At 49.4% G+C, this 15,363-nt stretch overlaps 1 protein-coding gene across 1 annotated transcript; it reads right to left on the reverse strand.

Annotated features, from left to right (window-relative positions):
• Nucleotides 1-498: 498 nt before the first annotated feature.
• Nucleotides 499-14,860, reverse strand: slc17a6a (solute carrier family 17 member 6a). The gene is made up of 12 exons (XM_029252351.1): nt 14,321-14,860; nt 11,774-12,029; nt 10,550-10,668; nt 8,221-8,335; nt 6,576-6,663; nt 6,306-6,392; nt 5,749-5,891; nt 5,205-5,354; nt 4,064-4,196; nt 3,710-3,820; nt 2,692-2,819; nt 499-2,577 (listed from the first exon to the last, which is right to left on the reverse strand). Exons 1-12 carry the CDS (start codon nt 14,404-14,406, stop codon nt 2,233-2,235), a joined length of 1,761 nt encoding a protein of 586 aa, XP_029108184.1. The 5' UTR covers nt 14,407-14,860; the 3' UTR covers nt 499-2,232.
• Nucleotides 14,861-15,363: the final 503 nt, after the last annotated feature.

Below are 15,363 nucleotides of genomic sequence, written 5' to 3' on the forward strand. Positions count from 1 at the left end.
CGCTTGTCCCAAGCGGGGTGACGGCGAACCGGAGCCTAACCCGGCAACACAGGGCGTAAAGCCAGTGCATCACAAGGCACCCCAAACAGGACTTGAACCCCAGACCTGCCAGAGAGCAGGACCTGGTCAAATCCACTGTGCCACAGGCCCCCTAAAATAGAAATAATAATATTATTATTAATAATAATAATAATAATAATAATAATAACCCCAGAATGTAATTTTTCCAGGAAAAATCCCACTGCAACCACCATCGCAGGTCTACGGTGAATTCAGAGTGACTCCTCGGGACCAAACCGTGGTGCCCAGAAGGACCAGAGGATTGGAACGTGACCAGCGGAACTCTGGCACAACGCCGCCATTTCTAGCCGTGAAGTCAAGAAACGTTTCCTTTATTTCCAGCTCGTGCAGAAATATGAGAAGTGTCGCTTCGGAACAAATCCTCAACGTGTGGGTCTGCAGCCGTGTTAAAGAAAGAGAGTCACAGGGTCTCGCGGCCCCTTTTTTACAAAAGGATATATAGAGCATTTTATTAACACTTTTTGACATCAACAAACCTCTCCACTGAACACAGCAAAAGAAGCCATTAAATCACACTTTTACTTTTACTTTTACTCTGAGGCACAAAGCAGGAAGGGAACTTTGAAGTCAAATTAAACATCTTGTTTTTGTATGTGCTTAAACATCTCTGCAGACAATCCTTACGTCATTAAATATTGCAACGATGGAGAAGGGTTGGTGCGGGGTTTGGGGGGGGCCGCTGGGCCGGGGGCGGTGGGCTACACACTTTAACCACAAACACGACACGTTTCAATCAAACCCGAACAAAGACGAGGAAGATGGAGCCAGAGTGCCCCCCCGGCCCGGCGGCGGTCCGGTGCTCCGGCGGTCGGGCGGCGAGGAAGAGACGGGGGAGGGAGGAGAACGGACGGCATCGTCCCGGGAGCTGCGCCCTCCCGTCGGCCGACGGGCTCCCGAGTGACCCGGCGTTCAACCCACATTGTTTTTCTCGCTTTTTTTCTTGAACTCATCACACGACTCAAAAAACACCGACGGTTAAATAGAGCAGAGTTACATACATTATTCGATGGGGTGACCGCAGCTCTTACCATGGAGTTATTGCTTTGTACACCGGTGCCACTGCTGGGACTGCTCTTCCATGGTGTCTCTATGGCAAAGCTGCGCCACTCGCTGGGCTCGACCTCCTGCTCACACACCTCGAGATGGAACCTTTGGTTTCTGTTGTCTTTTTTTTTCTCTACTTTTTTTTATACTTGTTTTTCATTTATTCGTGCAAAGAAACACACCAGCAAGAGCTCGAAACGAAGGGAGAGCCTGGGGGTGGAGAAATACCCCCCCGCGGAGCCATGCATATATCATCGACAGAGGCTGATGAAAAATGGCGAAACTCGAGGCCTTCGGAGACCCGCGCGCGTGTGCATGTGTGTGCGTGTGCGTGTCTGTCAGGAACATCCGCACAGACCGGAAGTAGAACGCTCAGGTTCACGCTGTGCTTTTGACTGCTCTCGGCCGCTCGCTTGGACCGCGGAGGACCGCCCCGCGAGGGCTTGACGCTCTTCAGCAGACAACTCCCTGAAACGGCTTTATCGTCCGTGAAAAATATGGCCTTTTTTTAATATCAATTTGTTCTATTAGATCAAAGACCCAAGTCCCCAGTAGTCTCACAGAAACAGTATATATATATATTTATATATATATAGATATATATATATATATAATATGAATTTGTAAAAACACTTAATGAATAACAAATAAACTTGCCTACAGGAATAAAAAGGAAGGAAATACTTCACTATCAGTGCATTTAAAAAACTCGTCAAAAATGTTTTTTTCTTCTTCTTTCGGCGGAGGTTCGCAGCTATGAAGGTCAACTACAACACATCCCTTAGAGACGACGATACCCGAAGCGGGCGGAGAGAGTTACACGGCCGAGGGACTACGCACTGGTCCTACACGTGGAGAAGCTCGTTCGATGAGGTGAGAGATGTGTCACGACTTTGTACAAGATCGCACTCAAAATTAATATCGTATTCATTTTTTTTTACATTTACAACCTGCCACTTTGATATGTTATATCTCTTTTTCTCGAAAGTTATACATATATTTTTTTAAACTTTTGATTTGTGCAAACATACCACAAGGGACTCTTTTTCTCTTTTGCCGGAGCTCACGGACACTACGGGGGAAACTACGATGTCGGACGGGTGGGGTCTACGAGTAGTCGTCCTCGGCCCGGTAGCCGTAGCCCCCCTGCTGGGCGGCGCCCTCCTGCACGTACTCCTCCTTCTTCTCCCAGCCGCTGTGCCAGCCGCCGTTGAGCTGGGTGGTGGCGCCGTACGTCTTGGCCGGCCCCCCCAGGGAGCCGTAGCCCTGGGTGATGTCCCCGGTCTCCTCGGCCAGCTCGTCCTCGTCGATGAAGCCGCACTTCTCCTCGCTCGTCTGCTCCGGATCGGCCCACGGCTGCTTCTCGCCCGACGCGAAGATGCCGTAGAAGACGACGCCGCCGTAGTGCACCAGCGCGGCGATGAGGAACACGTACTGCCATTCCTCACGCGTCTACACACAGGGGACGGCGGACACTTACACGCTGCAGAGCACGGAGCCTTTGCTACGGAGCGCTTCTACTACAGCTTCCTGAGCACCTTTCCTGGAGCTGCCCGAGGCTCTTACCTTGTGCTTCGTCATGGCCCCCACTATGAGGGGACACACCATGCCCGACAGGGTGCCCACCCCGTTGGAGATGCCCATGAGGATGCTGGCGTAGCGCGGTGCGATGTCCAGGTGGTTCACGTTGAAACCTGCCGTGTGGAGCATCGTGAGAAGAACGCGGACATGAAGCAGACATTGAGTAGGACGTGCGGCAGCGACACCGGCGGCGACATCGTGACCGAACGGGAACGCTTACGCTTACGAGCCGAGGTTACAGCATCATTAGCTCACCGGGCACCGAATTCACTCAAGATCTGTGAGCTGAGGGCATTAAAATTAATTTGACCACAGTTCGCTCGTGTTTCACTCATTGACGTTCTGTCACGTGACTAAAATTGCTTTGTTTGACGTTCACGCCTTTCCCGTTGTAACGCAATCATTCTGTTGCTCTTATCAAATAAAAAATTAAAATCATTAAACCTTCCGCTGATTTTAAAACACATACTTGGCTAACAATGGGATTTAGCTGGTTAAAAATGCAAACATTTCACTACCATAAACATGTTCCATCGCATCGCTGGTAAAATCTCCGTCCTCCCCCTCGTTCTCGGTGCTGCGGCAGCCGCTGCTGCCGCCTCTGAATTATTAAACACTCTGGAGGGAAAGACGGCTCGAAAAGGGCTGTTTTCGCCTTCAGCCAAAGCCCCCCCTTCTTGGGGAGTGGAAGGCGGCACCAGAACATACCCCCCTCCACTACAGAGCTTGCCAGTGGGGGTCTGTGGAGTCCCGGGGGTCTTTCTCAATACCTCCATAATCCCCCTCCTCCCCCTCAGCCTTTTCATAAATCCTCGGAAGGAATCGATCGGCGGTGCCACTCGGAGACACGCACCATGCGGGCTGTCGTGAGGTGTCCACTCCCGATGTAGGATTCCTCTTTGCGGCCGTACCAGAGCTTGCGCGTCGATTTGCGCAGCGGCTTTACGGGGCTCCGGCCGACGCATCTGATCTCCACCAGTGCTGAGCTACACGGGGAACTCACCAGATATGGCGAATCCACTGAAGCCCACAGCGAGCACCAGGAAGGAGATGGCCACACCCTTGCTGTGGGAATAGCCCACGACCAAGAGCAGCGTGGCCTCCATGCCAAAGCCTGTGGAGAGCGAAGGGTTTGTCGTCACTCTTCACACCATACGTGTGCTACATGTGGAGCACACACACTGTACGTGTCACCAAATTTTAGGCAATGAAAATATATTAATTGATTTCGTCATCGTGTAACGGCTGCATCCTTTGTGTGACCTTCCGTCTGGCCCTGAGAGTCGCAGTCACACTGCTGACTCGTGGGTTTTTAGGGAGTCCCAGCACATCGGACAGAGACCAGGAGGGGACTCACCTCCACAGTTCATGATCTTTCGCACGTTGGTGGTGGACATGATGTTCTTGGCGCGCAGGAAGTCGGCAATTTGCCCACCGATGGGCACAATGATGGTCATGACCAGATGGGGGAGGGCTGACAGCATGCCTACCTGAAAAGAGAGGGAAAGCAACATTAAGACCAACACAAGTACTGGTGGCAACATCAACAGCAACACCGGAATCACCATCAACATCAATCCCATTAGCACCGTCAACAATGTCATCAACTTAACATCAGCACGGCCGACTTCAACACCAACATTGACATCAACCTCAACTCAACATCGATAGCCTCGACATCAGCCTCAACACTGACACTGATATTACACTTAACCTCAACGCCGACATCGACATCAGGCTCAGCCTCAGTGCTAACAGCAATATTAGGCGCAACCTCAGTGCCTGACATCAACACTGACATCAACTTCAGTCTCAACAGCAAGCAGATCATCAGCCACAGTGGAGCCACAGTGACCAGTCACAGTCAAACTGCTCAACCCAACCATTTAAAGCCAACAAGAGTCTGCATGGTGATGTCATTTCAGGAACGGTAACATATTCCTCCAAATAGTGCATTGGCTGATGTTCAAATAAAGTGATTTGGATCACAAAATGTTTTCTGCTGTCAGTGTCCGCTGACTGGATCTATGTCTGACATTTATTGAGATGATTTGTCAGCTTGATTTTTGCTAACCAATTCCTCATGGTCAAGCCACATAGCAGGGTTAGGCACCCCAGACACATGATGACTGCAACCCTTTAAAGAGCATCATTCAACATGAACTACTGAGATAATCCTGTTGAGATCAGTCACACAGAGAGCTTCCCAACAAGGGCTATTCCAATGAGGGCAGCTCCAAAGTGGAAAGTCCCACAAGGACAGCCCTGTCACAGTCCACAATCCACCCCACACAGACAGAGGGACAGTCCTAACTGTAGAAATACTGAGAAACCAGAGTGAGTCACAACTGGCGCAAAGCCACAAACACAACCTCAACAGGGATGACCTTCGGGATCAACCTCAAGAAGACCATCGTGACAGGTCCCACAGAGACATTCCCAGCATGTCAATGTGACGTCCCACACAAGCTCTAGCCACGGTGGGAATCCACACTCACCTTGCTGATCTCGAACCCGAACACCTCCTCAAAATAGGCAGGTTGGCTGATGAGCAGCAGGTAGAAGGTCCAACTCCTGCAGAAGTTGGCCACGATGATTGCATAGACAGGCATGGAGGTGAAGAACTTCTTCCACGGGGTCTTGTACTTCTGGAGAGCCGAAAGAAAGGAGAAGAGAGATTGACTCAGCGTACCTGGAACAGAACATCAGCCATAACGCTTCTACGGGTTTTCATTTTTTTTTCCTTTGCACATGCAGATGTTAAACGGCCATGCTCTTTATGAACGTCTCCTGAAGACGTAACCCCGCTGAGACACCTGGAGCCGGTGTCCATTGTACCCTAGAATGGCCTTCATTCTACCGGGACACCCGGTGGCCTGTAGCTAACATGTCTGTCACTGTGCTCTTGCTCATAGTCTAAGTTTGTAGTAAGAAAAGACCCCATGTGAACTTTACGGGTTCGACTGCAAGTGTCAAACCAGAGGTAGCGAGAGTCCCTGCAGGGAGTTGAGTGTCCGTGGCACCGCACGCTTCCTCACTCACTTCGGTGGCCCCCAGCAGCTTGGCGCTCTCCCCGATGCTTTCCTCGATGTATTTGCGCTCCTCATCGCTGATGTTGGGGTGCACAGCTGGGCTCTCGTACGACACCAGGATCCAGAACATGTACCAGACGATTCCGAAGCAGCCTGCAGAGGGCGCCGCATGTCAAAGCTCACACCAACTCTGGCGCTCAAGTGTGTGTTCAGAGGAATGTGTCCAAGGGATGCACAGTACAGCCTGGAACGTGTTGGACTCCACACCGCAGTGCCACACGGAGCAGGGGCCACCAATTCACAGGCTGCACTGTGACGCGTCCCTCAGCGAGACGGTGGACACGGCTCCCGGGACGTTAGGACCCTCAGCTCATTACGCAGCACTTTGTCTTTAAGTCCCAGATGGGTTCGTTTTCATACATGAGCGCACAGCTTAACAGCACGAACCCGGGACCCTAAACAGGCTGCGGGGCTGGAGGAGGGAAGAGTCAAACAGACGCCCCCCGATCCGAGGCCATCTGTTGAGGGGGCGCATGCCACTGAGGGGGGCGGAGTCTGTGGACGCACCGTACAGGTAGAAGACGGAGGACCATCCCGAGTACTGCACCAGGATGCCAGCCAGCGGCATGGCGATGACGGCGCCGGCGTAGGAACCTGCGGGACACAGAGCAGTCAGCGGGATGCCGGCAGGACGGCCGTTGCCAGTGTGCCACATCCCTCACGTTCGTTGTCATGGAGACACATTTACGTATCGTCAGTCCTGTTCCGCCATCCCTGCATTACCAAGAGTGTCTGTGTTTTTTTACGAACCCAACCTATGGCTGCAGTGATATTTACCGCAGAAGGACGTGGTTGCCAGGCGACTCCTCTCCAGGGGCGGGGCCCACTTGCTCCAGATGCCGTGGCAGGCTGGGTAAGTCACTCCCTGGAAAGACAAGAGGACATGTGGACATGGTGGACATGAGACTCTCAGACAGCATCCTGCAGACACTGGAACACAGACTTGATGTGACAGAAGCAGCAACTCGTGTGAAGAATGAGGAGGAGGAGGAGGAACTACAGGCTCCCTATCACACCTGTTGGACACACATGAACTGGACACTGATCTCCAGATTAATTTTACGTTTCACTTCATGGCTCTTGAAAGGGAGAGAAGTTGTCCAAAAGGGCATATAAAGAACAGGAACAGGCATCAATAACCACAACTAATGAACGAACCACAAAGCCAAGTGAGAACATTCCAGTACTTGTCAGAACAAGTGAGGCCTTTGGACTCGTCCTGAGAAGGTGAAGTCGGAGGAGAAAAGAGAGGATGAGCAGCAATCAGATGGATCATAGTGAATGTGGACACAGCCCTATTGAGACTCGGGACACAAGCAGAGCACGGAACTTTCTGGAAGGACTCTATGTGTGGACGAGAGTCTAAATCTGTAGCACTTAACAAGTTAAAACACAAATTATCTCTGTGCATTGATTATTGATTACTGTATTCAAGTACACACACACACACATTTTCAGAACCGCTCGTCCCTTACGGGGTCACGGGGAACCGGAGCCTACCCGGCAACACAGGGCGTAAGGCCGGAGGGGGAAGGGGACGCACCCAGGACGGGACGCCAGTCCGTCACAAGGCACCCCAAGCGGGACTCGAACCCCAGACCCACCGGAGAGTAGGACCGTGGTCCAACCCACTGCGCCACCGCACCCCCTGTATTCAAGTATCTCCTGGAAAATGTGCTCACTTTGCACACTGCTAGTTTTGCTCCCTTCCTACCAATGTGCATTGGAAAGACTCTCGTGCGGCTCGGGCCGCGGGGACGGCACCGAGTACCCCCACGGACTGCGCCACTTGTCCCTTGTCGGCCGTTAACGGAGACAAATGTGCAGCGCGGCATTCGGAGCAAATTCCCGCCAAACACAAATTTTCCCCTTAAATTTTCATTAGCGGCTCATTGGCGCAGAGTCAGCTAAGGCTTGGGGGGGCAGTGCTGGGGTTCGCTGCAGGGGCCGAACCGGGAGCCAAGGTTCGATGGGAGTGCACACACACTCACACACTTGCAGACACACACACACACACAGGCTCCACCGTTCACAAAGCTGGACCCAGTGGAATAGTCAGCCTGAGGTGGGGGGTTCACTCCACTAAAGGTCACGCGGCAGCTCCGGGTTTCCCGTTGTCACGCCAACACACTCCCAGCCCGTTTCTCTCACCCACCTTTTGTTGAAGCAGAAAGGGGGGCGGACATGTGACTCGAGTCTCTGTGGGTTCCCTGGCCTCAAGGCCTCGGAAACACCGCTCTGATGCACTGTAACGCAGTGTGTGGTCAGCAGCGTGGTGCGGTGGTCCCAGTGCGGTGGCAATGTCACCACAGTGTTCACACGCACACATTCACACAAGCATATCGAGTCTCTCTCTCTCCAGTGTTCGTCGTCTGACAGCAGTCATCCTTTCCAGGTGACTCAGGTGCGCCCCCTGTCTCACCTCCACGAGCCCCTGCAGGATGCGCACGAACATGACGCAGCCGTAGTGAACACGCGCCGCCGACGGGATGAGCATGTTGAGGGTGGAGGTGAGGAAAATAGCTGCTCCAAACACCCTGTAGATGGAGAGCGACAAGAAGAGCTTTGAAACCTTTGACCATTTTTCAGCACCTTTCAGCTTCATCATCATCCGAAACACTTTGTCATCCTCCAACATCCTTCATCACCCTCAGTCATCATCATTCTATAAAATCCTTTAAATCCCTTTGTGATTTTTCGTCATCATCCTTAAACATCCTTCATCATCCTTTACATCTTTAGTCATCGCTCCATTGATGGTGATTCAGTGTCAAAGTAAAACTCATCAATATTTCACAGATTTATTATTAATACTGTGTGATGTTGGAGGAAACTGTTAATCCACACACTGTTTTTAGTGACTTATTTTTAGATGCAAGTAACTGATTCACACAAGTGATTTGAAATTTAAAAAAACATGTAAAGACTGTAGGATGGTATAATGTATCACTCTAAGACTGATATAATACAAATGGTACCAAAAAATCAAAATCATAAAGACGGAAATAAAAATACAAAAAAAATTGAAAGCTGTTTGTGTTTAAAAAAACAGCAAAGCATTCCCAACACCTAATACTAACGATAATAAAGATATTAATAAAAAAATATCAGTCAGAAGGGGAATTTTGAAATATTTTTAATGTGGAATCCAGGTAATTTTGTTTAATAAAAAATTAATGACTATTTAATATAAATTAATCACTAATGCGGAGGTAATAATAAAGGTTCAATGATATTACACAAAATATGAATTATTATAGGGGGGCGCGGTGGCGCAGTGGGTTGGACCAGGTCCTGCTCTTCAGTGGGTCTGGGGTTCTAGTCCCACTTGGGGTGCCCTGTGACGGACTGGCGTCCCGTCCTGGGTGTGTCCCCTCCCCCTCCGGCCTTACGCCCTGTGTTGCCGGGTAGGCTCAGGTTCCCCGCGACCCCGTCTGGAACAAGCGGTTCCGAAAATGTGTGTGAATTATTATTATTATTATTATTATTATTATTATTATTATTATAATACAGGAACTTCGTTCAAGGAACACACCATAAGACTCTCATATGTAATAATTACTAGTAACTATAATTGTAATCATGAGCTCCATCTGAAGTTTGCAGCGAATGGTGGGAAGGGGGGAATCTGCAGCTCATAGGAAAATATGATCCTTCTCCCCATCGGGCTGCGGGTCCTGTTGCACGCGCCGCAGGTCGCCCCCCCCCCCGCCACCCCCAACCCTCCCGCCTCCCGGTCCCGCGGCTGTACTCTGGGGAGAGCACGCGCACCGCCTCCGACGCGCGAGGGGACAGCAGTAATCGGATTGGGGGATGGGGAGGGGCGCTTAAATTAACTCGTCAAAAAAATGAAGGAACTGTCTTTAACAGATTACATAACTATAACATCCATGCATGAGGTTATGCTGCAATATTTACTGGGTTTAAATGGATAAACCTGCGAGGGTTCGACAGAGAAGCCGCATTAAGGCAGAAATTAGAACAAGTAATTCACTCGTATTAATTCACTCATTTCATAAATACGAAACGACATAAAACTGATGGTGGCATTATTATTATTATTATTATTATTATTACATGAGAAATTATATTTTATTTAAATTTTTTTCGCAATTTCGGTCATTTCTTTGATCAAGACCGTTATTTAATTGCGACGCTGCAACGCGCGCGTCTCGGTCACGCGCTGCTCAAACCGCTCCGTTCAAAATACTCAAGAGCTGACGCGTGAACGTGGGACGTAGGGGGGGAGAGCACGTTCGTGGTACCAGGGTCTTTGTGGACTCCAACCCCCCCGCGCCCGCTCCCATGCCAATGTGAGAGATCAGTTCCCCCCCCGGGACCTCATTAACGAGAACCAGTGTAACCTCATTCCTGTGGGGTCTGTGGGGGTCTCTCACTGTAATTTAGTATTTCTTTTTTCCTAAAAAAAAAAAAAAAAAATCTTCTGCTAAATGTGTAAAAAAAAATCGTGGAATTTTTTTTTTCTTTTGGTCAAAAACGTGAATTACATTCAATTTACACAAACCTTTAAAATTTAACAATTTAATTGTTTCATTAAAATCCGTTTCTACAAATAAAGGCTTAGATATAGGATATTTAAAACCAAACATTGAAGCAAAATTAATGTTTAACATGTCTTGAAAATCAATGAAATACACACACACACATTTTCTGAACCGCTTGTATAATAATAATAATAATAATAATAATAATAATAATAATAATAATAACATGAAGGAGTGCAGGCGTACCTGTTGGCGGCCAGTCTGGAGGAGATGTAACCCCCAGGGATTTGTGTGACGATGTACCCCCAAAAGAAGGAGCCGTGGATCATCCCCACCGTCTCTGGGTCCCAGTTGAACTGCGCTTTCTGGTTTATTACAAGAACAGTTATTAGTAATCATGTAATAACAATACACATTCGAACCGTTATTCTATAAATATTCTAGTTCGTTCAGCTGTATGGGTTTTCTTGAGAAATGACAAAAAAAAATCTGTTTAATCAAAAAACCTGCACATGGGAAAAAAACCAGTAGGACAAAATACAAATTTGATTACAGCAATAAATAGAAAACCTGCGTAAAATATATGTATTTGAAACAAACGAAATTTTCGAAAATAATTAAATCCCAATCAATTCAAACCCGTCATCAGTTTAAGAATATAACACAATAAAATGGAGTAAAAAAAAAAAAAAAAAAAAACGCTGGAATAAAGCAGGAGAATCTCGGCAGAAATGATGCTCTGAAAAAGACAAACGGGTTCGGTGGTTTAATTAAATATTGATGAACTGGGCGGATTTTAATTCGTTTTTACGGCCAAATGGTGGACCTAAAAATACCAGCTGCACCAAATATAAATATAAAACACCTACTATTTGGAACATATTTTAAATTAAACAATATCAAACATCTTTGCTTGGAAGGAGCATTAAGACATTTGTGTTCTCGAGATGTTCGTCGCTTTGAAGAAGAGAGTCTGCTAAATGAATGAATGTAAATGTATTTATAAATAAATATTCGTTCGCAAATCCGATTAAACCCCTGTTAAAATGTGCAATACAAATGTCGCTGTGAAATCTTCAATTGGTTTTATTCATTATTATCATTATTATTATTATAAACGCTTTTAAAATGGTAAATACATATTTGACATTATACAAACATATTTCACATATATGTTGTATGTTACATATTTATTCGTTATGTTTCTGTTTTATGTATAACGTTATATTACATGTAAAATATTGTAATGTATATCAACGTATATGGAGCATTGCATATAGACATTTTTTCTTATCTTAATCCTCATCTTCTTTCCAATTTCACTTCTCCATCTTGTTCTCATGAATCACGTGCCTGCAACCCAACCTCTCCTCGTGCTGACGTCATGGTCTTTTTGTACGATGATGGTAATAATGATAGTAAGAGTAATAATCATTTTAAAAAATAAAAGAGGGCTCAAGGCGTGATCACCTCTTTGATGAAGACTTTGCCCCCCCGGTGGTACGTGCTGTTGTTCACCATGCTCACGATGGCCACGCCCAGGTTGCAGCGGATGCCGAAGGAGATGCAGAAGCCCAAGCCGCTCATGATGGCGATGGTGTAGCGGCGCGGGAGCCCGAAGCACGTGCAGTCGCATAGCGGGGGCTTCTTCTCCTTCTCCTCCAGGGGTCTGCCGTCCTCGGTGAGCTCGATCACCTCGGTGGTCTTCTGGCGCTTCTCCAGCACCCTGAGGGCAGGGCAGGGCAGGGCAGGGCATGGCAGGGCGGGGCGGGGGGGGTGTCACACAGAGTCACCCCCGCGTCACCCACTTGAGACCAGTTGTTCAGGCCTGTTGACCCCCCCCGCGGCCCCCTGCACTCGGCAGTGGGGCCGTGATCGTGTGATTTGAACGCTCACCGACGCAAAGTCAATGTCACAGACCCGCCAGACCAACATGCGACAATCCCGCTACACCGCTGTGACTTACAGTAAGAGCACACGGTACAGTACAGTACGGTACAGTAATTGTACTGCGCTACCGCACAGTCAGTGTCCGCGACCCGCCGAGCTGCAGGCGGCTCGCGCGAGAACCCGTACTAAAGTAAAAGTAAGTGTAAAAGTGTAAGTGTGCACGGGGAGTACTCTGTCTCTTACTGTCCACGTGCAGCTGCTCACTCTTACTCATCTCTTATGTAATACAACGGTTATGTAACGCGTGACCTTGAGCATGTGACACGTGCACGGACTGTACGACAATGGGCTCCGACATCGAGTAAAAAAAAAAAAGGCCACGGACGCACAAGAATGATCTCCGTTTTCTTCTAAACACGCGCCTATCAGTTTATTTATTAAACACACATTTCCACAGCGTGGTTCGCATCCGTCGCCGAGGCCCAGTCTGTGGGACCCGGACCTCCTGCACGTGCGCTCATAATCATAACTGCCCTTATGAGAGTTTTTGGGGTTGCGAACCTCACCGCATCCGCCTTATTTCGCCGTAGCACTGCCCTCCTGATCCATTCCAGATGTTCAGTGGGGGCAACAAACTGAGTACCGCATTGCAGCATCTTCTTCTCACCTCCGTGTCAGCGCGCGACGCGTCTGCTGTGTCCTTCTCGCGGCGGCACGAGCGCCCCACAATATCAGCGGAGGCCAAATTAATTAGGCGCCCAAAGAAGAGCAGCCCTAATGCCCCAAAGCGTCTCTCCGACCTCTCATACTTACATATTTACTTTTTCATTCTAACATAACCACCCCCCCCCCGCCCCTCGATCCTATTTAGCCCATTTGGGGAGCGAAACGCTGCACTTTTCGCTTGGAAATAGACGATTCATGCAAATAAAAATGTAAAATGTGAAATCTGAAATGCCGGCGATGGAAGAAAACGAAATTCGTTTAAAAAACCTTTAAATGTAACGATTATTTAAATACAACAGACATTTTTACACCACGCACAATTTTATCGAAAAAAATACACGCATAAAATTCACTGCACAATATATCTGAATGCAAAGATGTTACTGTGTGTTTTTTGGACTCTTTCGGCATAAATTTCGTTTCGTTGAACGGGAAAATGTTTGTATTTTTCACTGCAGATGGAACCGCTGTGTTCTGGCATAAATTTGCCCCTTTATAGAAATGAGGAATGGAATAACTGGCGGCGGGGGGGGGACGGGGGGGGGGAACGGGCGCACCGTGGCTCTGGAATTTTACAGCACGTTTGGTGAACTCGGAGTGTGTGCTCGAAGCCGCACTTACACACAGCTACGGACACAGTGTGTGACACGCATCAGATGGAGTGTGATTTGGAGAAAAGTGCGAGAAATATTTCTAGCTCAAACAAAGAGCGGAACACGCGGACGCGCGCGGATGTCCGTATATCGAAATCGCGGTGTCTGTTCATTCCACCCCCCCACCCCCCGACTGTACTTCTAATAATTTTTCTGAGGACAAAGAAAACAAAGAGTGACATCTGAGAGGGAGATGAATCGACCTGTTTTCATACAGGTGAACATATGATGCTGGAAATGTTCGATCGTTTCATTAATAATTTAAAACACCTTCTCCTCCGCTCTGCGCTCCTCTTACCCCCCCCCCCCCCAACCCCCCCGGGGATTCTCCCATCCTCCATTTTTATTATATCGCATATGAACAGTTTCTCGCAATCGCGGACGCGCGATTTCACATTTTCGTATCAAAATCACAGCCCTGAGTTCGGCCGCTTTCACAGAAAAACGATACATGTATGCGTGCAGCGCGCGAGCCAGAGGCGTGTCTCCAAGGGAAATGTCATGTTAATATTTCGCAATATTTCAGTGAGCAAAAGAAGGCGGAAATCACGCAGTGAAAACAGAGAATGTGTTTATTGAGGAGGAAACATTTCTGTCAAGTCCGTTTCCAGAACTTGAAGATGATGGGCTGCGCGACTCATCATGTCCTCCGCGGAATTTCGGGACGCAATAAAAGAGTTTTTGCATAAAAGCATAGAACAATAAAATCATGGAGCCATAAAGGCGCGCGGGAACGGAGCCTCCTCACCTGTGCACGTGCCCCAGGGTCTTCCCCGCGAAATTCTTGAGCCCTTCTTTGCTGGGGGCGAAAAGCCGCTCCTTGACGGTGTCCATCCTGTCCGCAGGTGACGTTTCTCTCGATGTCCCCCAACTCAGAGACTCATATCAGGGCGGGACACGGAGGACCAGGGCGGACGCGAGGACGCGGGGACACGGGCGATTTACTCTCCGACACGGACAGGGACTCGACGAGGGGGTCCCGCGGAACACGCCTACATGCGCGGAATCACACGCGCTTCTCCTCCTGCAGGCTCGAGACGCGCTCGTGGCTCCCCCCGCGCGCGCACCCTGTGCGCAGTGACATGGCGTTGGGCTCGAACCAGCGGTCCTGCACGAGACACGAGGAGGCAAGCCCTGCACACCTGGAAAGTCGGACAGGTAGGGGTGAAGAGGACGCTGAAAATGTGGGGACCCCCCACTCTGCCGCGAGCAGCCGCAACCGTTTCAGCACCACGGAGAGCGCGATCCCGCGTCCACTCCGGCCGCGCGCAACGCTGTGCGGCTCCTCCGCGAGCCACTCCCCCCATGCCGGGAGGGGAGGGGAGGGTGGGGCGGGAATGGGACCGGGTTGAGGGGGGGGGGGCAGTCTAACATCACGGTCTTCTTCACGCCCCCGCCGTCACCGGGTCCGAATCGGAACCGCGGGGAGCAGTGATTCAAGGAGCACGAACTAGGGATTCATTTTTAAACTTTATATCTTCATATCTTTGTATCGCTCCCGCCCATCAGTGTTTCATCAAGGAGTCCCGATGACCCTCCCCCCCCCCGCCCCCCCAGGGAGGCGGTGCTATGGAAACCAGGAAGCGGGAGAGACGGTGCCAAGTGCAGCTGCCTTTCCAAAGATGGAGAAATCGGGAGGCGAGCAGCACTTCACGAGCACCACCTGCCAAGGACAGCACCGTCCCGCGTGGACATCATCACCGGAAGTGGACATCATCATCATCAGCTTCTCGAACTCCATAATATCACAGCAGAAAAGCGCCATCCCACCCGAACAAACACCCTGTTCCT

This window comes from Scleropages formosus, chromosome 5 (genome assembly GCF_900964775.1).
Source record: "Scleropages formosus chromosome 5, fSclFor1.1, whole genome shotgun sequence".
NCBI classification, from domain to species: Eukaryota; Metazoa; Chordata; class Actinopteri; order Osteoglossiformes; family Osteoglossidae; genus Scleropages; species Scleropages formosus.

What these genes read in the sequence shown, in the direction of transcription:
- slc17a6a (XM_029252351.1), bottom strand. Translation starts at nt 14,406, where the DNA reads ATGGACACCGTCAAGGAGCGGCTTTTCGCCCCCAGCAAAGAAGGGCTC. An exon ending in TCCTGCAGGGGCTCGTGGAG is followed by an intron (nt 6,664 to 8,220) that starts GTGAGACAGGGG and finishes TTGTCTTTCCAG; the next exon opens with GGAGTGACTTACCCAGCCTG. An exon ending in TCGGGTTCGAGATCAGCAAG is followed by an intron (nt 4,197 to 5,204) that starts GTGAGTGTGGAT and finishes CTCTCTTTTCAG; the next exon opens with GTAGGCATGCTGTCAGCCCT.